The sequence below is a fragment of the Gadus macrocephalus genome, chromosome 3 (assembly GCF_031168955.1).
Source record: "Gadus macrocephalus chromosome 3, ASM3116895v1".
In the NCBI taxonomy this organism is placed as follows: domain Eukaryota; kingdom Metazoa; phylum Chordata; class Actinopteri; order Gadiformes; family Gadidae; genus Gadus; species Gadus macrocephalus.
This window is the reverse complement of record NC_082384.1, coordinates 18,638,005-18,662,220: the sequence shown is the minus strand read 5'-3', so window position 1 is coordinate 18,662,220 and position 24,216 is coordinate 18,638,005. Positions and strand designations below refer to the sequence as shown.

Genomic DNA, 24,216 nt, shown 5'->3' with positions numbered 1-24,216 from the left:
TGTATGCAGGCTGGCTGGCTGGGTAGGTAATGTAGTTCAGAGTCTGATTGTGGACAGAGCACTGGAGCAAGCGAGTGTTTATCCTCTGGATAGGGTGCAGAGGGCAAGGGACATCTAGATACATGCTCATGTTAGGTGTATACATTTCAGTTGCAGTAGAGTTGTAACTGAACCAGCGCTATAACTGACGGTGGGCACCAATACGTCTGAGTACTTTGCGTGTACTTGTACTTGAGTGCAAATGGACACCAAGAGCACCTGTACAATTGTAGGGGCCCTGGGGTCGGCCCACTAACTCTTCATCTCCTCATGCCCACGACCCCCCCCCCCCCCCCCCCCCCTCTCTCTCGCCCGCTTGCTCACTCATCCCTGTTTTCAGTTCCATAATGTGTGTGAATAAACGGTCCTTGTTAAACCCCATGACCCTGTGTTTTAAGTGTTTTTAACAGCCTGCCACGGGTGTACATATTGGGTAGGCACACACTTTTTGGATTCTACCTTATTTATATTCATAGATGGTGGGTAAATTGAAGGGAAGGCCTCGCTGATGTAAGAACTGAATACCAGAATAGGTTTATCTTGTGAAAAAGAAAGAAAAAAAAGGTGATTATTCAGGGAACAGAATGTATTATGATCTTCAAAAGCAAGGTATTAAACAGCTTGTGTAGTCCAAAATGTTTGGCAAAACAAAATTCCCACGTTTTTAAGGATGTTTATAAAGGGAACCATCCTATACCTAAAAGAGATGTTAACCAGTAATATGCAACTTATGCAACTCAGATATACCGTGATGTTCTGTATCAATATGAACCTGCCCATGGTCGTTGAACTGCTTTGGGTATTCTGTCCAACCAAACAGTTGAGGTCAAGTATTCAAGAGCAAAGTCGTTTTGTTATTAAACAATATAAATTCTAAAAAAATTTTATTGTCTGTAATATAAATCTTAACGGCATTTTCATCACTGTGTTGCTCTACATACACACACATACACACAAATACACACACACACGTCACATAGGCTATGTTGTTTTGTGTGTTAACAAACATCTTTATGATGGGCCAAAAAAGTATTCGGTAAAATATTCGGTAAATGTCACGTTTGGCTTTAATACTGGAAAAGTATTATGGTAGGCTACATACTATTCATTTATGACCAGGTAAATGAGTGGTATATGAATGCTAACCATAAAAGGGGTAAACGTTTATGACATAAACTAGCTGCCTCAGTCTGAAACAGTGTTAACAATAATAACAGTTCAGGGGAAGGCCAACGTATGCATGCGTGTGTGTGTGTGTGTGTGTGTGTGTGTGTGTGTGTGTGTGTGTGTGTGTGTGTGTGTGTGTGTGTGTGTGTGTGTGTGTGTGTGTGTGTGTGTGTGTGTGTGTGTGTGTGTGTGTGTGTGTGTGTGTCTCTCTCGCTCTCTCTCTCTGTCTCAATCTTTCATCTCTCTCTTCCTGTTTTATTCTGCAAACATCTTAAGGTTTTTGTTATGTATTTCTTAATTTCTTCAAAAAACAGTTTGAGATTTTATTGATTAATTGACTTAATACCACTAAGGAAAAGGTTCATAATATTAGGCGCTGCGTTGATCTTCCATGCCAGCAGGGGCAGTATAGTCACTGGAATAATGTGAACCCAATGTCACATACCTCAGTGGAAGAAGTAAGCATTGTGCACTGTAGTGCATGGCATACGTGCATGCATCGCATCCTGCTGCATGCACACATACATACATGTTCGCATCGTCTGACCTGGTTCATCCTAAGGAAGATAAAGGGAATTTTCCAACTTTCCTACATGGTTTGCCTCAAGAATCGCACTCGTTTGTGCATCCTGACCATGAATCCCTTAAGCCTCTTCCCTTCATAACGTTTAGAGAGGTAAGAACTGAAACACATGATCGATTAAACGTTATTTGTTTAGATTCTTTGCAGTAATTATGCAGTTGAACCTACTGCAATAAAATGTAATAACCGAATGTTCTCTAGCTAGCGTTTACATTATTCCAGCGATTCAGGCCGTATTTGAATTTTGTCAACACACAGTCACAGTATAGAAAAAATAGCTTAGCTGTAAGGGAGAGTTTACTATTAATGGTACTGTAAGTAAAATTCGATAGCAAAAATCGGCAGGATCTTGAAACGTAACAACAACAAAACAACACTTCTTTGCTCTATGACTGACAGGTTAGTGGTATTGTGCTAACCAGTCACGGAAGAGATGCCCTGATTGGTCAGACGGGAAAGTTGAATATCAATATTTGTCTCATAGTACAGAGTCAGGCGCAGGCAACTCGAAACCGTTATTCTGCAAGCAAATTTAACAAACTAATAGCTGGATGGCTAGGTCATTTCTAACAAATTCCACTGAAAAAGTAGCTCTTGAATCTTCTGTATTTTTCTTTTAATGTTTGGTTTGAGAAATAAAATCATATGCTTCATGTTTATCCTTGTTGGTTGATGTGCACAGAAATGTGTAACAACGTTTTCTGCCCTGTGCTTTTTTTCTTTCTGTTCTCCAGGATCTTCATTTCTTCAACCATCACCCCTTCCTGATTTTACACAACTCTAATTCATCTTCTACAAACAATTGGCATGCAAAGCATCATGGCTGAAGTAACAATAGAATTGGATGAAGAGAATGAAACAAATACACCATTGACGGAGACACTAGAGCCGAAAGTGATATTATCGGCTCCACCTGTATCTTTTCTACCCCTGGCCGGTAAGCCGGCTATATCGTGGGAGAGATGGCTACAGTCTTTTGAACTGTACCTCGACAGTCTTGGCAAAGCTAACTTATTGGATTCCGCTAAGTGTGTGCTCTTGCAGCACTGTCTAGGAAAGGAAGGAAGAGTTGTGTATGCTCAACTTTTACCAGGTAAAACCACATACAAATCTGCCAGAGCTGCTCTCACTACTTATTTCAGCCAACACAGAGACATTCAATTACTGGAAAAGGGTACTTTGCCCATGGCTAACGCAGAGTTGATGGGCAAGCAGATAAATCATAGTTCCGCTCCTTCACTGCTTCTATGCGTTCAGAATGTGTCTTTGGAGGAAGAGAAGGCTCCCCATAGGGTTGAAACGATGCCTGGACAAAGAAGAAGTGATAGACTGAAAAAAAGAAAACGTCCCGCCATTCCAACCCCGTCACTTTCGTCTGGAGCTGTTGATAATATGTATTACTATTCCAGTGATGGGAAGTATTATGATGAGCAGGATAAAGTCAAGTGTGAAGGCGACTTTGCTGGTGATGATGACTTTACAGTTGACTCTGCACATGTTGATTCTGACTCTACAATTGATAGCGATGACACGGATGATGTAGACAGCCATGAATCTAGGTATATCGACATTGCCGGGAAGGTTACCTATAGCTGTTCCTCGACCAAGGGAGATTCCCGGAAGGACAAACTGTTCTGCTGTCAGCTCTGTGCAAAGGTATTTGGACGGAACTACCACCTGCATAGACACATGAGAGCTAAGCACGGCCGTTCTGCATACGTCTGCTGTATATGTAAAGAAAGTGTAGAGAGTAGCAAGGCACTGAAAACACACAGGGAAGCCCATGCTGCACTGAGATTTGCATGCCCCGATTGTGATGCAAAGTTCTCCTTTGAGTATATGCTGCTGAGTCACATTCAGTCTCACCGAATCCAACTGAACAAAGAAGATAATTGTAGCGAAGGCAAACATAGTTCGAAAAAGGTTGGAGATGAGAATAGCTGGGCGGTTGGCTCTTGGTCTGCTGGGCAGGCAACTTTGGACGAGGATGGACCCAAAAAGTCTGAAGAGCTAATGGAAAGTAACGGTGGGCAGGCAAAGCAAGCGGAGACAAAGACGAAGCTCCATTCCTGTCCCCTCTGTCCCGACCGGGGCTTCAGAGGGGCCTCAAAGCTGACCCGCCACATGAGGAGCCACACAAAGGACAAGCCGTTCTGCTGCCCAGTCTGCGGAAAGTTGTTCAGCCAGGACTACCACCTGAGAAGACACCTGAAGGTCCAGCATAGCGTAGCCGAGTTCATCTGCTCTAAATGCTGGAAATGGTTCAGTAGCGTGGAAGAGCTTGAAAAGCATGGCAGTGCCCACAGCTCCAGTGAATACCCGTGCCCTCGTTGTGATAGAATGTTCTACAGTAAAGAATCTCTTAATCGCCACTCCGAGGCCCATTCACATGACCAACAGGCCCACCTGGACTACGCCAAATGGAGGCAAGTCTTTGCTGTGTCCATTGAGATCCATGGCATGCAAAAGAAAAAGAAAATGTATGAGTGTCCGTACTGCCTCAAGGGTCTCGCCCTTCAGAAAACTCAGCGTAAACATTTAACCATGCATGAAAAGGAAATGAATGGAACTTGTCCCAGGTGTGAGGAGACGTTTAGTTCGCTGGAAGAGCTCCGGACACACATGGAGAGCCATACCAGGTATCCCTGTGCCACCTGTGGAAAGCAGTTTAAACTTGAAAATGCGTTGAAGAAGCATGAACAAGTCCACAGAGACGAGTGTCGTTACTGCGCGCTGTGCGACAAGTACTTTGTTAAAACATCTCATTTCAAGAAACACATGAGGTTCCATGTCAAACGGGAGTCCAAGTGCCCACACTGCGACGGCGTCTTCCTACGGTTGGCGTCTTTTAAAATCCACCTACGGAGTCACGTGGACGAAAGACCCTACCAGTGTCCCTGTTGCGTCGAGTGCTACAGCGTCAAGTCCGACTTCGAGAAGCACCGCTTGAAGCACAAGAAATTCAAAGGTGCCAACCCGTACTCGTGCACCCGGTGCGACTACGCCTTCGCCACCCTGAGTGAGCTGAAGGTGCACATGGAGCAGCACAATGAGGACCCGGCCTTGAACTGCCCCCACTGCGGTAAGCTGTACCTGAACAAGGCCAAGCTGGAGAGGCACGTCAGCATCCACACGGGGGAGCGAAGACACCTTTGCTCCATCTGCGGCCACGGCTTCGTGGGGGCGGTGCTGTTGAAGAGCCATATGGCGGTTCACAGCAGCGAGAAGGCCCACAAGTGTACCCTGTGCAGCAAGAGTTTCAAGACGCAGAGCGGACTGCGTAGCCACAGTGCACGCCACTTGGCAGCGCCGCCCCGGTTCCCGTGCTCTGAGTGCGGGAGGTCTTACGGTCGCATGGTGGAGTTGAAGATGCACCAGCGCTACCACACGGGGGACAAGGCCCACAAGTGCACCTGTTGTTCAAAACGTTTCATTACACATTACAAGCTCAAAGTGCACATGAGAACTCATACGGGGGAGAGGCCGTACGCCTGTTCCGAATGTGGACAGACCTTTACGCAGATGGGTGACAAAAATAGGCACGTGAATAAATGCCACTAGCAAAATATTCTTGTTTGCCCATGATGTTGAATTGTGGTTGAATTAAAAAATGTCAGTTATGAAAAGATTTATATATTATTAAAGCTCTTCCTTCAGTTGGATTATTTGACATGAAAGTGTAAAACAATATTCATTCTAAAATTGTGATTCTCATACTCATAGTTTGATGTATATTTTTGTAATCGCCATTGGTTCGGTTATAATATCTGTAGGTGGAAGTATTCAATAAAATGATCTGATTGTTTATGCTTTACCAATGGGTTTTTTAAAACATTGATGCAGTCCCCACGTTCACCATGGGAGGCATTGCAGTCATTCCAAAAATACTTAGAACAGCAGAAGAAGAAAATAGCATCTTGGTTGCTAACCGTAAACATTCAAGTGCAGCGTGTCTTCTGGACGTAAAGAATTGGGTAGTGGCTAAGTAATGTCAAAATGAAAGGTTATTTACCTTAAGCAACCGCTTCCTATTAATAATTGTGTAATTCTGCAGTTAAAGAGTTTAAAACGGATGTTTTTCAAGCAGTTGTCTAGCTATCGTTAGCTAATACCAGGACTGTGGGCGAATTGAGTAAACAATTGAGTTGTTACGTTATAACTGCGATTTATCGACAGCATGAAGAGATCAGTTACTTTAAGATGAGGTTGCGTAAATATGTCGGAGGGGTGATAATCAACCCCTGTTTCGGGCATTATCACCATGGCTGCTTTGGGCTTTACTCCTGCAAGAGAGCAGGACGTTTGGATAGAGGACACTGAGAAAACATCCCTTCTTCCAAACGCGATAAGTGGGGCTGAGGCCAGGTCGTTTTACGAAAGTCTGGTTAAGGATACTGAAGGTGGCGGAGTAAGGCAGAGCACACTAAAAACTAAACATCGGAGAAGCAGTGGTAGACGTCATGTAGACCGAACAGTAGAAAATAATAGCAGTCGAGGTGAACACAGCAACGCCAGGACACGAAGACGGAGTCCACATGGACGACCAGAAAGACCCCAAAGTGGCAATAGAGCACAGCCCTCCAGGCAGACGGCCCCCACTGAGCTCCACGGCCTCAAACTGCTGCGGTGTGCCCAAGAGGGTGACGTGTCTGGCCTCAACGACTTGCTTTCACGTGGAGTGGACATAAACTTTCAGGTAGAGTTGGTTTTGTTTTATGGAGTTAACAGACTAAAGTAAGAACCTTGCCATGTTCGTGGTGGAGGGTATTCATTAATTCAAACTCAATGCTCAAAACCCGCTAATAATGGTTAATCTTTTTATAGATCGATTAGTTATCTCTCATCTATATTTACCTATCGATATACCATGTTGACGAACATCCGGTGTTATAGGCCCTTGAATCAGCAAAGTCAATCAGACCTTTGGGTTTGGTTCTGTGTGCTTAAGAGGTCATTGCACTCACTTGTGTTATTCGGCTGCAGGATTCTTTCTTCTGGACCGCCATGATGTGTGCGAGCTCGGCCGGCCAGCGGGCAGCTGTGAGGCTTCTGCTGGGCCGGGGAGCAGCATGGGTCGGGGTGGTCGACACACGCGGCAGAGATGCCAGAGAACTGGCACACGAAGGTACGCCTAGTCCCTCCCATAGACAAACCCTGGCAACACACCACAGCTTGTGCTGTCATGAAAACTTACCAAAACACCAATAGCCACTGAGGCCATTTTAAGTTAGAGTTATGCTGCTAATTGCATTATAAGATAGATACCGTTGCCATAGAGGAATTTGAAGCATTTGCCTGATTTGGTTTCTTTCGTTGTCCTTTCCTCAGCGGGTCACCAAGGGGTTGTGGAGGAGCTGGACGGCTTTGAAACAAACACACCGCAAGTCACACAGCCAGTCACACAAGCTGACAGGAGGTTAGTGGCACACACAACCAACACACATTGCAGCAGTAAAAACACATGTCGTGTACAGCCAGCTGTCCCATTTGTTCTCTCTGACCCATGTCCTGCTCTCCTAACCACAGATACCCAGTGCGCCAGTGGTGTGAGATGTGTGGGAGCCACTTCAGCGGCCACGCCTCTTCCCATCTCTCCTCCACCCTGCACCAGTTCAGCCTGCACCATCAGCCCCCCACCCCCCAGTACTGCCTCCCCGCCTCCAGCGCCAGCTATAAGATGATGGTCCGCTACGGCTGGGACCCTCGGACGGGGCTGGGCCCGGATGGGGGCGGGCCCAAGCAGCCTGTGTCTACTGTGCTCAAGAGAGACCACAAGGGCCTGGGCTTTGGACCCATGAAAAAAGCCCGGGTCACTCACTTCCCCGCAAAGGACCCCCAGGCGGTCAAACTTCCCAAGGCCGTAGAGAGGGAGGGCGGAGGAGACAAGGGGAAGAGGAAAGAGGAGGGCTTGAGGAGGCAGGAGATTGATAGGACCTGGGAGAGAGATTTCCGCTCCTCATTCAATTCTTGTGACTAACAGTAACCCCAAGGGTTTAATCATCAATTTTTTTATGATGTGCTATTTTGTATTCTTTTGATAACCCTTAGATATGAATGGGTAATACCTTCATATCACTTCACAGGTTAAATGAAGATCAAGCAAGTTCACATGGATTTATATGTATTTTTTGTGCACCCTCCGGACTACTGCAACATTTGGTCACGTTTTGAACCAAAATATGTTTGATAAGGAGATGTGTTAATTTGTGTTGCATTTACAAATCGAACATGCTATGGGTATAATCCTCAGGGAGATGAACCATGACTTATTATTATAACATGCTTAAAGGAAATGCCAATAAACATGTATAATATGAAAGCCACTGTTTAATGCTGGAGACCTCGGTTTACTTATTAATATGCACTGGATAAACATGAATATTCATTAATTTGGGTTCTCTATGGATTTTACTGCTACTAGTTATACCCATGGAGGGTTTATTTGACCTTGTTAAAGGAATCCAATAAGGGTGTGTGTAGTTTACGATTACATATACTCCTAAAATGATAAATGCAACAAAACAATTATTCACAACAATCAAAATAACTTGGTTGAACAAATACAATGATTTGGATTTACAAAACAATGCAATTCTGATAATCGTTAGGAATTAAAAGTATAGCCTACAATTTTGCTATTATTATTTTTTTAATTCTATCTTGTAGCTGCTCATTTTCAGCTACAGGGATCTTATTAGGTATCACAGTGGATCTGTTCATACCTATTGTTCTTGTACGGTTTGGGTATTATTATTCCTGATTGGTTGCGTCTATCTCAGGGGTGGACACAAGAAGGCCTCTAAAAAGTTTGGTACAGACATTCACGTAGGGGGCGCTACCATTCCTAGTCAAATAACTTAAGTTAATCTTAGGGAATTGCCTTATTTTGCATGCTGAAGCTTATTGAACTGGTAAAAAATACCTAGAATTGATATTGATTGTGTAAAAATCACCAATTTATATGCAAATCTAAAAATTAACGCGTGTGTGACCATTTTGTGTCGATGGCTCAGCATTGGTATTAAAAGTGACTTTCACATTGCGTGACAGTCCGTGCATTCCTAGATAAAGTTGTTATTTCTGATACAATAGATGAAACATTACACATGCCACACTGCTTTTCAATTAATGTACGCAATCAAGTTAATTGAAATTGGCATAAATTACCCAGTGTCAAAATATAATTGCGTATATTTTTTTAATACACTTTTTTAACACACTTCATTTACAGATACATAGTCCTTTCTAGTCAACTATTAACCATTGACCCATTTCGCCATCCGTAACCTCTCGCACTCCTGCCTGTGTCAACTGCGGAGCAGGCACCAAGCGTCCCATTCCCAGAGTGGACTTCTTAAGGCTTGTACCCATAGAGTGAAGAGACAAACAGAGGAAGAAAATGGGCTATCTACCTTATCTCTCTACGGAGACGTGGACCCTGTTGGTAGCCGTAATCACACTGATCGTTGTGTAAGGAACTTCCTTTATTTAATGTCTGTTTTATTTTACTCAAGAATGTGTGTTTGTCTAATTTTATCCAATGCTGTAATAGAGTGATGCAGTCGTGCAGGACCACAGACAGCTATTTCACATCCTCATGATCTGTATTAATAAAGTAGATTATTATTATTATTGTTTTTCTATGTGGATACAACTTTTTCAAATGTTAAGGCCAAAATTATATAGCGGAACTTTTTGAATAATGAACAGTTTTTCACGATATCATGACATCAACTGTTTATGCCCAGGTATGCCTACTGGCCTTATGGCGTCTTTAAAAGGATTGGTGTCCCTGGTCCCAAACCAATTCCATTCCTCGGAACCATGCTAGCATACAAAAGAGTAAGGACAGAAGAAACAAAATCAAACTAAATTAATTTTCATGTTATTAAGTGTGCCCGGGTCTAACTGAGGGGCTGTTTATAAATGTAGTTATAATGTCACCCTTAAGTTATGCTGTGTTTGTTGTTCAACTGCATTATTCTTATACCCAGGGCTTTAACACATTTGACATGGAGTGCTTCAATAAGTATGGAAAGATATGGGGGTGAGTCGGCCTCAGGGTTTTACCTTTGTTTCTGAACCACTGTACAGTTTTGATATCATCCCAGCTGTTAGCCTGTACGCAAGGGTATCTAATGACCCATGCATCAAATTAGTGTATGAATACATCTATTTACATAACAATCTACGTAATCGATTTTTTTGTCATAGATGGTATAAAAGTATGTGTTGTTGTGGTTGTTGTTGATACTTAGCATCTACGACGGTAGACAGCCGGTGCTGTGCACCACAGATGTCTCCCTCATTAAGACGGTTCTCATCAAGGAGTGCTACTCTCTGTTTACTAACCGCAGGGTAAGGACCAACCAACCAATCGCCACGTTTCCCTGGAGCTGGCTTTTACCAGCTTGATTTTGCACTATAGTAGAATTGCAATACATTAATAATATCACTTCACTGCCAGGACCGGCCCTTTGCACCTGGGGGCCCGAAGCGCGATAATTTTGGGCCCCTGCTTTGAAAGAGTAGTTTTGCCATAGGGAACATGCAACTGTATGCATTCATAACCCCTACGGTTTTTATCCGTACCTCTTTGAACATGATTTGCCGCAATTATTTTACGACTTATTAAGTATACTCACTGAAAAAGTCAAAGTAAAGCTTACACACTTACCACAAAAAAAAAAAATTGAATTGAATTGAATTGAACTTTACCGGCTCAATGTTGTAAATGTAGAAAATGTTCTGAAGCTTTTCTGTTGTTTGTTATCCAAGCATCACACATTGTTGAATTGCAACGTAGTACAGTAGAGCTATGAGTGGGTGAAAAAACTGCTGAGCAAAGTAAATCGGTCGCCGGCCCTCCGCTGCGCGTCAGGGCCGGACAACGCCCCTTAACAGTGGTATAATGAGCACATGCCACAGCCTGGCGTGATCTATTGCTTAAATATATAATTATAATTATTATCTATTTTTTTAGTATCTTACTGTTCATATTTATCGTATTGTCCATTTATGCTGCTCTTATCCATTATACCCATTTTATGCTGCTCATACTTCACTAGGGCACTTCAATTTTGCTGCTGTATTGCACTACATGACAAATCAAATTCAAACTGCACCTTAATTGTTTTTTGCACTTCTATTTAGATCTTCAAATGCATTTCGTTGTCACTCTGCAAAATTACAATAGAGTTGAATCTGAATCTGAAGCGTTAAGGAAAACATTCAAAGTCACATCAATCACATTGGAGCGAGTACAAAAATAATCAGAAAATGTTAACAGACCAAGTGCCAAGTTTCTCTGGAGAGAAAATATCCTCTTCCTTAACACTGTGTCCTGCAGAACCTCCGTGTGAACGGGCCTCTCTACGACTCGGTGTTTAACGCAGAGGACGACCATTGGAGGAGGATCCGGACTGTCCTCTCTCCCACCTTCACCTCTGGGAGACTGAAGGAGGTGAGTGCCTCTCCTGGACCAACCAGCCGGTCCGGTTCTCTCAGGCCTTGGATGTAAAAGTCATTCAAAATGTGCAGTGTTGTAACTCAACACTGATAAAAATCACAAGAGAACAGGAGCAGGGGCAGGAAGGCAAAACAAAGCAGAAGGAGCTCATTCCTCCTTTGTAACCACCGCCTACACACTTTCTCTGAATCCGTGTGTCTCTGTTTCAACCTGTGTGTTCTGCTGACTGTGTGCCTAGATGTTCATCCTCATGAAGCAACACTCGGAAAACCTCGTCAGGAGCATTACAAAAAGGGTGGACAACAATGAAGATGTGCTAGAGCTGAAGGAGTAAGAAACTCATCCAACTAACTCAGGATAAAACAAAGCAGTTTACACAGGCCCTTTGCTTAGTGTGTGTGTGTGTGTGTGTGTGTGTGTGTGTGTGTGTGTGTGTGTGTGGGTGTGGGTGTGGGTGTGTGTTTGTGTGTGTCACACAGATTCTTTGGATCCTACAGTATGGATGTAGTGACCAGCACATCCTTAAGCGTGGACATAGACTCACTCAACAACCCTTCAGACCCCTTTGTCACCAACATCAAAAAGATGCTGAAGTTTGACCTTTTCAAACCAATCTTCCTTCTTGTTGGTAAATATTTCAGTGAATGGGGTTACATAATGGATCCAATAAGGTGTTTCTAAACCAGAAAAGGTAGCGGGGAAGAGAGGAGGGTGTCATTGAGCTAGCCCCAAGAAAGATACCTAACCCCGACCAGCTCGTTAATGAAATGTATCTGTTTTCATGCTCAATGGACCGTTCCTCTGTACCCCCAGCTTTCTTCCCCTTCTTGGGGCCCATCATTGAGAAGATGGAATTCTCCTTCTTCCCATCATATGTCACTGACTTCTTCTATGCCTCACTGCAGAAGATCAAAGCCAACCGCGAGGCTAGCCAAAACAAGGTATGAATATATGTGTGTTTGCGTGTGTATTGTTAAGGCCTCTGCATTTCTTCGTGCCGAGTGATGATGTCATGTCTCCTATGACAAATGCCTTCGATTGCAGAGTGGTCGAGTGGATTTCCTCCAGTACATGATGGACTCACAGAAGAAAGACGAAGAATCCAATGGAAATGAGGCCATGAAAGGTGTGTGCATTCACACACACACCCACAAACACACGCACACCAAAACAAACAGATATAAATACGCATACACACTCACTCTAAAGCTGTTCAACTTCTGTAACTGCAGGTCTGACAGACCATGAGGTGCTCTCCCAGGCCATGATATTTATCTTTGCTGGCTATGAGACCTCTAGCAGTTCCCTGGTTTTCTTGGCGTACAACCTTGCCTTGAACCCGGAGGTTATGACCAAGCTGCAGCAAGAGATAGACTCCACCTTCCCCAACAAGGTATGGAGGGAGAAGACAGAAAGTCCCAAGAGATGTGATGATGGGAAAACATCTTAATTATTATTTAATATATATCCACAGATGTCCAACCCCCTACACACACACACACACACACACACACACACACACACACACACACACACACACACACACACACACACACACACACACACACACACACACACACACACACACACACACACACACACACAAACACGATTATGAGGGGAAGGAATATAGGAGGAATATATTTCTTACATATATTGTTATATATATATGTGAAAGAAAGAGTGGGTTATTTTGCTCCTTGCTGTGGTTGTGTGTGTGTGTGTGTGTGTGTGTGTGTGTGTGTGTGTGTGTGTGTGTGTGTGTGTGTGTGTGTGTGTGTGTGCGTGTGCGTGTGCGTGTGTGTGTGTACAGGGTGCTGTGGACTACCAGGCTCTAAACCAAATGGAATACCTTGACAGCGTTATCAACGAGTCTCTCAGACTTTACCCCCTTGCCTTGCGTCTCGAGCGTGTCGCCAAGGCAACCGTAGAGATCAACGGTTTGGTCATTCCTAAAGGAACTGTTGTCATGGTACCCTTGTGGGTCATGCACCGGGACCCTGACTTGTGGCCGAATCCAGAGGAGTTCAAACCAGAAAGGTCCCGACCTCAACCTTTGTTATTGTGTGTTTGTTCGAGCCAAAAAGGTGTGACTTCTGACCCCATCTGTGTGTGTGCGACTGTTTGTGTGTTGTTATGCACACCCTTCAGGTTCAGCAAGGAGAACAAGGATACGATTGACCCGTACACATACATGCCCTTCGGGGCCGGCCCCAGGAACTGTATCGGCATGCGTTTTGCTCTGGTGATGATGAAACTCGCCATTGTGGAGATCCTGCAGAAGTTCAGCTTCGCTGTGTGCGACCAAACAGAGGTGAGGTCACACACTTGCATTTGGAAGTGACCCTGTAGTAGAGGGCTTCACGGCTCTATGATGATCCAGAACCCGTAGGGGTTAGGGTCCACTTTTGATTATGGTCAACTGTGTCTGGGTAAGGTCAGATTCTGTTAGCGTGAACCCGGGTCTGTTTATCAATATGTGTGGAACCGGAGTGGATCCAGGAACCCCTAACCATTAGGATCAGATTACAAGAGCGCTAAATAAGGGGGAAAAACTGAGCACCCAATCTATCTCAGAAAGAGTTTCCCGGTTCAGTTAGGTCATGTTGGACCCTTGAAGACTTCTACACTGTAGCAAGTTAGCGACTGCCGACTATCCTGTTGTCATAACTCTGATCATCTCTTGTCTCCTCAGATCCCCCTTGAAATGGACGTCATGGGCCTGCTGGCGCCCAAACGGCCGCTTCGATTGCAGCTCGTGCCCCGTTCTGACCACTGAGCCAGTGACAACCTACCAGCCACTGACAAATGAGGCATGCCTGCACTTTTCTTGTGTCTATGTTTTTTATAACAAACCATCCATCTAATTCTGAATGCACTTACGAAAACACACAAAATGGATATATGAACGCTGTATTTGAATCATGTTTAGATTCAAATACATGTCTCTAAATCTGTTGAGGTTACCCTTATTCACTATCAATATTAACTACAAATATAACCAAAACAAATACGTCATATACATATAAATATGTATATGTATTTATTTTTTTAAAAAGGCAATCAAAAATAAATCCAACACACAGTCCCACAAAACCCAGACCAAGAATAAATCAGAATAATTGTTGATAATATTTTGATATAAACTTTGGGAAGTATGTGGTCATATCATATGTAGTCAGTGTAACACATAGTCATACAATTCAATGTTTGAATTCAAAATCACACATTACCAGGCCTATATAATCGGGGAGAAAAGCTAAGAAATTGTATGATTGATAGCCCTATCCTTCCGGTTCGTTCTATCCATGCCCGATCTCTATTTTAAACTTAAAATGTATCTCAATAAAAATACAATGTTCAATGATAACGTTTGCAACATTGTTTGTAGTCTATCCTCTTTTTTCATGCTTAACATAGTCAAATCGGAGGGTATAACTTGCTTTGAAAAGACTAGTGAATGCAAATAAAAAAATTAGAAATTCATCGATAAAGAAAATTTAAAACTTAAATATTATGAAAATATGGCATAAAACCACATATAAACCTCTTTCACAAAACACTTGAGTTGTAAGGTAAGAGGTAAGAGGCGCAGGAAAATTAACACGTGTGTGACCATTTGTGTCGATAGCGCAGCATGGAATAAAAAAAATGGTGTTGAAGGACAAAGACGGAGGTATAATTGCGACTAGGAGTAATGACTGCACCCGTGATTTGCTTGAAAAGGGCAGCCGCTGGGATGGGCGGTGCGTGGGCTGTGAATACATTGCGTGACAGTCCGTGCATTCCTATACATTAGTTATTTCTTATGCAGTAGATGAAACACTACACATGCCACACTGCTTTTCAATTAATGTTCGCTATCAAGTGAATTGAAATTGTAATAGATTACCTACGGTCAAAATATAATTTCCACATATTTTTTTAATACACTTCAGTTTACATGACATATCTCTCGTGTAATATGCACAGTCCTTTCTAGTCAACTATTAACCTGAGCCATAGACCATTTCGTCATCCGTCACCTCTCGCACACCCTGTGTCAACTGCGGAGCAGGCACCAAGCGTCCCATTCCCAGAGTGGACTTCTTAAGGCTTGTACCCATAGAGTGAAGAGACAAACAGAGGAAGAGAGGAAGAAGAAAGGAAGAAAATGGGCTATCTACCCTATCTCTCTACGGAGACGTGGACCCTGTTGGTAGCCGCAATCACACTGATCGTAGCGTAAGGAACTTCCTTTATTTATGTCTGTTTTATTTTGCTCAAGAATGTGTGTTTTTCTAATTGTATCCAATGCTGTAATTGAGTGATACAGTCCTGCAGGACCACAAAAAGCTATTTCACATCCTCATGATCTGTATTAATAAAGTAGATTATTATTATTGTTTTTATATGTGGATACAACATTTTCAAATGATAAGGCCAAAATTATATAGTGGAGCTTTTGGAATAATTAACAGTTTTTCACGATATCATGTCATCAACTGTTTATGCCCAGGTATGCCTACTGGCCTTATGGCGTCTTTAAAAGGATTGGTGTCCCTGGTCCCAAACCAATTCCATTCTTCGGAACCATGCTAGCATACAAACGAGTAAGGACAGAAGAAACAAAATCAAACAAAATAAAATGTCATGCTATTATGAGTCCCCGGGCCGAACTGAGGGGCTGTTTATAATCCGGTTATAATGTCACCCTTAAGTTATGCTGTGTTTGTTGCTCAACTGCATTATTCTTATACCCAGGGCTTTACCACATTTGACATGGAGTGCTTCAATAAGTATGGAAAGATATGGGGGTGAGTCGGCCTCAGGGTTTTACCTTTGTTTCTGAACCACTGTACAGTTTTGATATCATCCCAGCTGTTAGCCTGTACGCAAGGGTATCTAATGACCCATGCATCAAATTAGTGTATGAATACATCTATTTACATTACAATCTATGGAATCTATTTTTTTGTCCGAGATGGTATAAAAGTATGTGTTGTTGTTGATACTTAGCATCTACGACGGTAGACGGCCGGTGCTGTGCACCACAGATGTCTCCCTCATTAAGACGGTTCTCATCAAGGAGTGCTACTCTCTGTTTACTAACCGCAGGGTAAGGTCTAACCAACCAATCCCCACGTTTCACTGGAGCTGGCTTTTACCAACTTGATTTGCACTGTATTAATATTGCAATACATTAATAATATCACTAGACTGTAAATGAATACCCTGTATCTAATCTACCTGATTATTTAGTATCTCACTGTTCATATTTATCGTACTGTCCATCGCTGCTGCTCTTATCCATTATACAAACAAACAAATTTCTCCTACGGGGGATTAATAAAGTTATATCTTATCTTATCTTATCTTATACCCATATTGTGCTGCTCATACTTCACTAGGTCACTTTAATTTTACTGCTGTATTGCACAACATGACAAATCAAATTCAAACTGCACCTTAAGTGCTCTTTTGTACCTCTATTTAGATCTCCAAATGCATTTCGTTGCATCACTCTGCAAAATGACAATGAAGTTGAATCTGAATCTGAACAGACCAAGTTTTTTAAAAAGGTAGGGAAGCGCGGGAGAGAAGATATCCTCTTCCTTAACACTGTGTGTCCTGCAGAACTTCCGTGTGAACGGGCCTCTCTACGACGCTGTGTCGATCGCAGAGGACGACCAGTGGAGGAGGATCCGGAGTGTCCTCTCTCCCTCTTTCACCTCTGGGAGACTGAAGGAGGTGAGTGCCTCTCCTGGACCAACCAGCCGGTCCGGTTCTCTCAGGCCTTGGATTTAACAGTCATTTAACAAGTGCAGTGTTGTTACTCAACAGTGATCGAATCACTTTCCCTGAATCCGTGTGTCTCTGTTTCAACCTGTGTGTTCTGCTGACTGTGTGCCTAGATGTTCATGCTCATGAAGCAACACTCGGCAAACCTCGTCAGGAGCATTACAAAAAGGGTGGACAACAATGAAGATGTGCTAGAGCTGAAGGAGTAAGAAACTCATCCAACTAACTCAGGATAAAACAAAGATATTTACACAGGATTTTTGTTGATAGAGTGTGCGGTGTGTGTGTGTGTGTGTGTGTGTGTGTGTGTGTGTGTGTGTGTGTGTGTGTGTGTGTGTGTGTGTGTGTGTGTGTGTGTGTGTGTGTGTGTGTGTGTGTGTGTGTCACAGATTCTTTGGATCCTACAGTATGGATGTAGTGACCAGCACATCCTTAAGCGTGGACATAGACTCACTCAACAACCCTTCAGACCCCTTTGTCACCCACATCAAAAAGATGCTGAAGTTTGACCTTTTCCAACCAATCTTCCTTCTTATTGGTAAAGTATTTGAGTAAATTGGGTTACATAATGGATCCAATAAAGTGTATATAAACCGTAGCGGGAAGAGCGGAAGGTGTCATTGAGCTAGCCCCAAGATAGATACCTAACCCGACAAGCTCATTAATGACATGTATCGGTTGTCTTGCTCAATGGACCGTTCCTCTGTACCCCCAGCTTTCTTCCCCTTCTTGGGGCCAATCTTTGAGAAGCTGGAGTTCTCCTTCTTCCCATCATATGTCACTGACTTCTTCTATGCCTCACTGCAGAAGATCAAAGCCAACCGCGAGGCTAGTCAAAACAAGGTATGAATATATGTATGTATGTGTGTGTGTGTTTGGGTACTATTTAGGCCTCTGAATTTCTTTGTGCCGAGTCATGATGTCATGTCTCCTATGACAAATGCCTTTAATCACAGAGTGGTCGAGTGGATTTCCTCCAGCTCATGATAGACTCACAGAGGAAAGATGAAGAATCTAATGGACAGGAGCCCATGAAAGGTGTGTGCATTCTCACACACACACACACACACACACACACACACACACACACACACACACACACACACACACACACACACACACACACACACACACACACACACACACACACACACACACACACACACACAAAAACAAACACATCTATAAATACGCATACATACACACTCTCAAGGTGTTCTTCTGGACTTCTGTACCTGCAGGTCTGACAGACCATGAGGTGCTCTCCCAGGCCATGATATTCCTCTTTGCCGGCTATGAGACCACCAGCAGTTCTCTGGGTTTCTTGGCATACAACCTTGCCTTGAACCCGGAGGTTATGACCAAGCTGCAGCAGGAGATAGACTCCACCTTCCCTAACAAGGTATGGAGGGAGAAGATAGGAAAGTCTCAAGAGAAGTTAGCATGGAACACATGTTAATTATTATTTTACATGTATCAACATATGTCCGGCCCCCTACACACACACACACGATTGTGGGGGGAATTATACAGGAATATATTTCTTATGTATATGTTAAAAAAAGAGTTGGTTATTTTGCTCATTGCTGTGGTTGTGTGTGTGTGTGTGTGTGTGTGTGTGTGTGTGTGTGTGTGTGTGTGTGTGTGTGTGTGTGTGTGTGTGTGTGTGTGTGTGTGTGTGTGTGTGTGTGTGTGTGTGTGTGTGTGTGTGTGTGTGTGTGTGTGTGTGTGTGTGTACAGGGTGCTGTGGACTACCAGGCTCTAAACCAAATGGAATACCTTGACAGCGTTATCAACGAGTCTCTCAGACTTTACCCCATTGCCTTGCGTCTCGAGCGTGTTGCCAAGGCAACCGTAGAGATCAACGGTTTGGTCATTCCTAAAGGAACTGTTGTCATGGTACCCTTGTGGGTCATGCACCGCGACCCTGACTTGTGGCCGAATCCTGAGGAGTTCAAACCAGAAAGGTCACGACCTTAACCTTTGTTATTGTGTGTTTGTTCGAGACAAAAAGGTGTGACTTCTGACCCCATCTGTGTGTGTGCGTGTGTGTTTGTGTGTTGTTATGCACACCCTTCAGGTTCAGCAAGGAGAACAAGGATACGATTGACCCGTATACATACATGCCCTTCGGGGCCGGCCCCAGGAACTGTATCGGCATGCGTTTTGCTCTGGTGATGATGAAACTCGCCATGGTGGAGATCCTGCAGAAGTTCAGCTTTGCTGTGTGCGAACAAACAGAGGTGAGGTCACATACTTGCATTTGGAAGTGACCCTGTAGTAGAGGGCTTCACGGCTCTATGATGATCCAGAACCCGTAGGGGTTAGGGTCCACTTTTGATTATGGTCAACTGTGTCTGGGTAAGGTCAAATTCTGTTACCGTGAACCCGGGTCTGTTTATCAATATGTGTAGAACCAGGATCCAGGAACCCCTAACCATTAGGATCAGATTACAAGAGCGCTAAATAAGGGGGAAAAACTGAGCACCCAATCTATCTCAGAAAGAGTTTCCCGGTTCAGTTAGGTCATGTTGGACCCTTGAAGACTTCTACACTGTAGCAAGTTAGCGACTGCCGACTATCCTGTTGTCATAACTCTGATCATCTCTTGTCTCCTCAGATCCCCCTTGAAATGGACATCCAGGGCCTGCTGATGCCCAAACGGCCGCTTCGATTGCAGCTCGTGCCCCGTTCTGACCACTGAGCCAGTGACAACCTACCAGCCACTGACAAATGAGGCATACGAGCCCCAGGGCTCGTATGCCCCAGGGGCATACGAGCATTTTACACAAAGCATTTTATCTTACCGCTAGGAGTGCTCCTAACTCGCGCTAAAACATTTTACGTAGGAGTTTTTTCTTAAAAGTTATTCACAAAGCCGCTGAGACCTACTCTTACTAAGATCACAAATAAATCACAAAGAGTGAACTAAGAGTGACGCGCCGTTGCTATGGATTACGTCAATTCTCATGCACGAGTTTAGAAGCAGTCAGTTCGGTGATTGGTTGTTCAGACGAGCCCACTGAATCACCGAAAAACAAGGAAATAGCCTAGGCTAGAAATGAATTCCTATTAAGTAGTTATAGTGCAGTTAGCAGAATACACGCATGATGACAATTTTGTGCAGACCACGATAAGGACGTTGTAGCCTGCACGTTCAAGAGAGAGAGAAAGCAAACAATAAAAATACGTAAAAGAAAATAAATGTTACGAACTACCCAAGTGTTGACTGATTTGTGCCAAGGTGTTTACCTAAAATGTGTTTTCAAAGTGATCCCTAAATGCCTGTCCACTCGGTTCCACACGGCCAAATTCCTTGTAATGTTGATCGCCATCATCATCATCATCATCATCGTCGTCTGGCTGTGGAATGTTCCTCCGCTTGCAGAGGTTGTGTAGAATGGCACATACAGTGATTACTGTGCTTGCCCTCTCTGGGGTGAGGCGTATTTCGCCGTGGAGGACATGAAACCGACGTTTCATCTGCCCAATTCCTCTCTCCACAACATTTCGTGTATGTTTGTGTGCTCGCAAAGAGCCAATACGATGTGTTTTACGCATAGGACTAAGCGTAATCTGCGTAATCACTTACATTTAACTGTGCTCCCGGTTGTGGATTGAGGTAGGGTGTCTAGAGCCACGTCTTGCATGGATAGTCACTGTCACCCAGCAAGTGACACCCAACTGGTACATCTCAAAAAGCTGCCTCAGACCACTCACCATTAAAATGCGCGAATCATGGGTAGCTGAAGATCCAGGCCACTTTGCAACAACATCCAGTAGGCTATGTTAAAATTTGCATCAAAAACAACCTGCGTGTTGATGGAATGCACTTTCTTCCTATTGACGAACACGTCCTCGTCTTTTGATGGCGCAATTTTTTTTTTATAACTTTATAACATTTTATTTCGGGACTGATCGGATTATTCCTGTTAGTCGGGGATGTTATTGCATCGCGCATTAACTCCACAATAAGTTGAATACCCTAACATTTCGTCTCGCAGGCATTTTAAGATTCTTTGTGAATAGGTCTTACTGAGTTAGGAGTCCTCTTGAGGACTTTAAAGCTCTCCTAGACTTAGGTGCTACTTTTAGTCCTAAAATACTTTGTGAATTGCTCTTAGTGAAAAAAGTTAGGAGTCCTAAATTTAAGAGTGACACGCCCATTATTTTTAGGAGTTACTCCTAAATTCGCCAGTTAGGACCTACTTTTAGCCCTAAGATCCTTTGTGAATACGGCCCCTGGAATCCATGTTGTTCCTACAGCCAAGGTGTTATGCTGCTATCCATTTGTATGGTACGCCGAATGTGTTTTTCGTAGGCGGAATCTGGGAAAATCATGAATATTAATGAGGGGAAACCTCAATATCCCGGCTTTTGGCTGTGATATTATTATATTTTAGATGTCTATATGTAATATGATATTATTTAGATATAGAGCTCCAGGACTCCCGCCGGAGCTCCCGGATTGTTCTAGAATATCTTATAGAACACGGCCAAAAAGCTGTGTGCGCCTCCGGATGATATTATGAATAAACAGCTCTGTGCGTCAGTGCTTCTTTAGCGCTCGTTAAGTAAAAAAAATGGAAAGCGCTCATCTACCGGTCACACGGTAACGTCAAAATCGTTGTACAGTTTAACTTTATACCATTCACCCCTAAGTCCCACCCACTGGCACTGATCCGTAATAGTCTGTAGCGTCAGTGGGTCCAACCCCCTGTAGGCGGGTTTGAGAATTAGAAACTATTGTTTGTAGTTTTCTTTCAACATTTGCTCGGTATCTCACTATAGGACATGCCCCTTGCCAAAAGCGGATCTTCCATTAGGCAAACCTAGGCAAGTGCCTAGGGCCCCAACCAAATCTGTCTTTATTAGGGGCCCCCAAATCTGACCCCCCCAGCCATTACTTATGTAAAGTAAAAAAAAAAACACATTTCTAGTAGAAAAAAATAACAAAAATATCAACATAACGCCGAACTAATGCCTAAATAATAATTTTCCAGCACACATGCCCCCCTCCATTGTGCATTGGACTAGTCCAGAATATGATTACGTAGTAACGCGCGCAGCGCGAAATAACGTACTTCAAACCAAAGCAGAGGGATGCGACTCGGTGAAAATGAAGCGGCGGAATTATGATAGTGGTTGTGCTAAACGAAAACAAAAAGCTGAGAAGAAAAGAATTGCAGATACACTGCCGAAATTGACTTCATTTTTTATACCTGCTGCTGCCACAGCAGCCGCTGCTGAACTTGCGACAGGCTCTGCTGTTGGGGTTCTATACTGCTGCTCACCACTTTTCTCTGATATGAAGACTTTTGAGAAGACGACAACAGTATGACTTTGTGTTTACAAATGCTTTCTGTCTCACACACACGAAATGGTGAAGGCAACAGGGAAAATGGACATTTGAAGATGGAGAACTTGCACACCTCTCTCTCTCTCTCTCTCTCTCTCTCTCTCTCTCTCTCTCTCTCTCTCTCTCTCTCTAGTAATAAACATGTAATTTTGGCAAAGGCTGGAGAAATCTGAAACTGATTTTACTGTGGAGAGTTGAGTGGCAGTGCACTATGGGTTTATTGCGATTCTAAGAGTATTGGGATGGTTATTTGTTTTGTGTACGTGTTTCAAAAATGAGGGCCCCATGTCTATATTTTGCCTAGGGCCCCAAAATGGCTAGATCCGCCCCTGCCCCTTGCGCTGTCCCCCAGAAGCAATTTTACACTACGGCAGTCGTTACTGGCCAACAGACGTGATGTCTGCTTGCAGAGGAGGGACTCCCTCCTACTACATAAGTCCCGTCGCCACGTCATCTCTTCAGTCTTTCACCTCTTCTCACTCCTAGAAGCACCTCTTGGAAGGAAGGTGTATTCGGCCTAGCAGACTGTTCTCAGAGCGAGCTAACCCCCTCGGTCAACGAACGCTAGCCAACATCGCTACATCAAACCAATCAAACCAAAGAAGCTAAAGCTAGACTGTCACCATACAGTAGCTGCTAATACCCATACTAGCTGCAATCCACTTGATTTAGCTTGAGAGCGGAGAACATGCAGTCAGAGTCCGGACCTACCCTAACCGATGGCTCGAGGAAGCCTCCGACAAAGTCCTGCGTCTGCGGGAACAAGATGTCGGGAGTGGATAGCAACTCCGCTTGCCTCGGGCTGGAACACGCCATGGCTGCCCTTGCATCCCCGGCTACCTGCGACCACTGCTCGCGATTTTCCCATAAAACCCGCAAACGCTGACTGAACAAACTGACTGATCCCGTAATGGGGGCAACCGACCCACCACGACCGGAGCTAGCGGGAGGTTCCCGGGGACTGGCCGCCCAACTGATGAGGACAGGAGGACCAGAGGATGATTATTTTTTTTCCCCATGCCAGCTCCCCGAACCCAGCCGTAAGCATGGACCTCCACGAGGCCTGCCAAAGGGCAGCTGTGAGGCTGAAAATGGAGTCGCCTGAGTCCCCGGTAGAGACCATCACATCTCGCTATGAGGGCAAGCGACTCCCAAAGGCTAAAGCCTCAACCAGCCTGCTACTTCCGGCCTTTCCCGAGTGCCTGGATGAAGCGACCCGGTCTTGGAGCAAGCTCAATGTCTAGGGTGGATCGGTGTTGGATTGGGCTGGTATGGAGGAAAAAGGGTTCTTCCACCTGCCTCCGGTTGAACCACTGCTGGCGTCTGCCCACGCAGAAGTCCGCCATGACTTCGACAAGCCCTACACTGCCGTCCAAAGCTGACTGCTTCAGGTCGTCACTGACCGATAAGGGCTACAAGGCGATGGCCACGACGGTGAGAGCCCTCAATACATCATCGCTGCTGCTAGCTTACCAGGCAGAGCTGGAGGTCGTCATGTCAACATCAGCCACCCTAGCCCTCTAGGATGAGCTGTGCGTCATGACGGACCTGTGCCTGCACCTTAGCAGGAGCAGGCAGGTCCATGGCTCTGATGGTCGACCAAGAGAGAGCAAGGTGGCTGAACCTGTCCAGTCTCTCTCTGAGGGAGAAAACCCAACTCCTCGACGTGCCTGTGGACCCAACAGGCATGTTTGGCCCAGCGTACAACATCATGCTGAAACGCTGGTAGGAGAAAAAGAGAGAGGGTGTGGCGCTGCGACTGTGTCTCCCCAGAAGAGCGCCTCTCCCAACCAACGCACCTGTCCAGGTGTTCACCTA

General features: G+C 44.3%; 4 protein-coding genes and 1 long non-coding RNA gene across 7 annotated transcripts; 4 read left to right on the top strand and 1 right to left on the bottom strand.

Annotated features, from left to right (window-relative positions):
- Positions 1–1,651: 1,651 nt before the first annotated feature.
- LOC132454448 (zinc finger protein 14-like) lies at positions 1,652–5,581 on the top strand. Its single transcript, XM_060047812.1, has 2 exons — positions 1,652–1,882; positions 2,524–5,581. The coding sequence occupies exon 2, from the start codon at positions 2,597–2,599 to the stop codon at positions 5,348–5,350; it is 2,754 nt and encodes a 917-aa protein (XP_059903795.1). The 5' UTR covers positions 1,652–1,882; positions 2,524–2,596; the 3' UTR covers positions 5,351–5,581.
- A 114-nt stretch (positions 5,582–5,695) lies between these two features.
- gpank1 (G patch domain and ankyrin repeats 1) lies at positions 5,696–8,112 on the top strand. The gene is made up of 4 exons (XM_060047817.1): positions 5,696–6,485; positions 6,773–6,914; positions 7,118–7,205; positions 7,316–8,112. The coding sequence occupies exons 1-4, from the start codon at positions 6,051–6,053 to the stop codon at positions 7,764–7,766; spliced, it is 1,116 nt and encodes a 371-aa protein (XP_059903800.1). The 5' UTR covers positions 5,696–6,050; the 3' UTR covers positions 7,767–8,112.
- A 994-nt stretch (positions 8,113–9,106) lies between these two features.
- LOC132454451 (cytochrome P450 3A30-like) lies at positions 9,107–14,628 on the top strand. Its single transcript, XM_060047815.1, has 13 exons — positions 9,107–9,259; positions 9,538–9,631; positions 9,784–9,836; positions 10,048–10,147; positions 11,139–11,252; positions 11,497–11,588; positions 11,738–11,886; positions 12,072–12,199; positions 12,303–12,384; positions 12,491–12,651; positions 13,072–13,298; positions 13,410–13,572; positions 13,954–14,628. Exons 1-13 carry the CDS (start codon positions 9,189–9,191, stop codon positions 14,035–14,037), a joined length of 1,518 nt encoding a protein of 505 aa, XP_059903798.1. The 5' UTR covers positions 9,107–9,188; the 3' UTR covers positions 14,038–14,628.
- On the bottom strand, positions 12,697–12,972 carry LOC132454459 (uncharacterized). 3 transcript variants are annotated; one of them, XR_009524929.1, is made up of 2 exons: positions 12,833–12,972; positions 12,697–12,744 (listed from the first exon to the last, which is right to left on the bottom strand). It is a non-coding gene; the product is annotated as an uncharacterized LOC132454459 (long non-coding RNA). The 3 variants fall into 3 exon arrangements; XR_009524928.1 differs by having other exon boundaries at positions 12,813–12,953; XR_009524927.1 differs by having other exon boundaries at positions 12,801–12,940.
- Positions 14,629–15,223: 595 nt separating the features above from the next.
- Positions 15,224–19,807, top strand: LOC132454452 (cytochrome P450 3A30-like). The gene is made up of 13 exons (XM_060047816.1): positions 15,224–15,482; positions 15,757–15,850; positions 16,002–16,054; positions 16,257–16,356; positions 16,875–16,988; positions 17,153–17,244; positions 17,429–17,577; positions 17,755–17,882; positions 17,996–18,077; positions 18,281–18,441; positions 18,780–19,006; positions 19,120–19,282; positions 19,660–19,807. The coding sequence occupies exons 1-13, from the start codon at positions 15,412–15,414 to the stop codon at positions 19,741–19,743; spliced, it is 1,518 nt and encodes a 505-aa protein (XP_059903799.1). The 5' UTR covers positions 15,224–15,411; the 3' UTR covers positions 19,744–19,807.
- Positions 19,808–24,216: the final 4,409 nt, after the last annotated feature.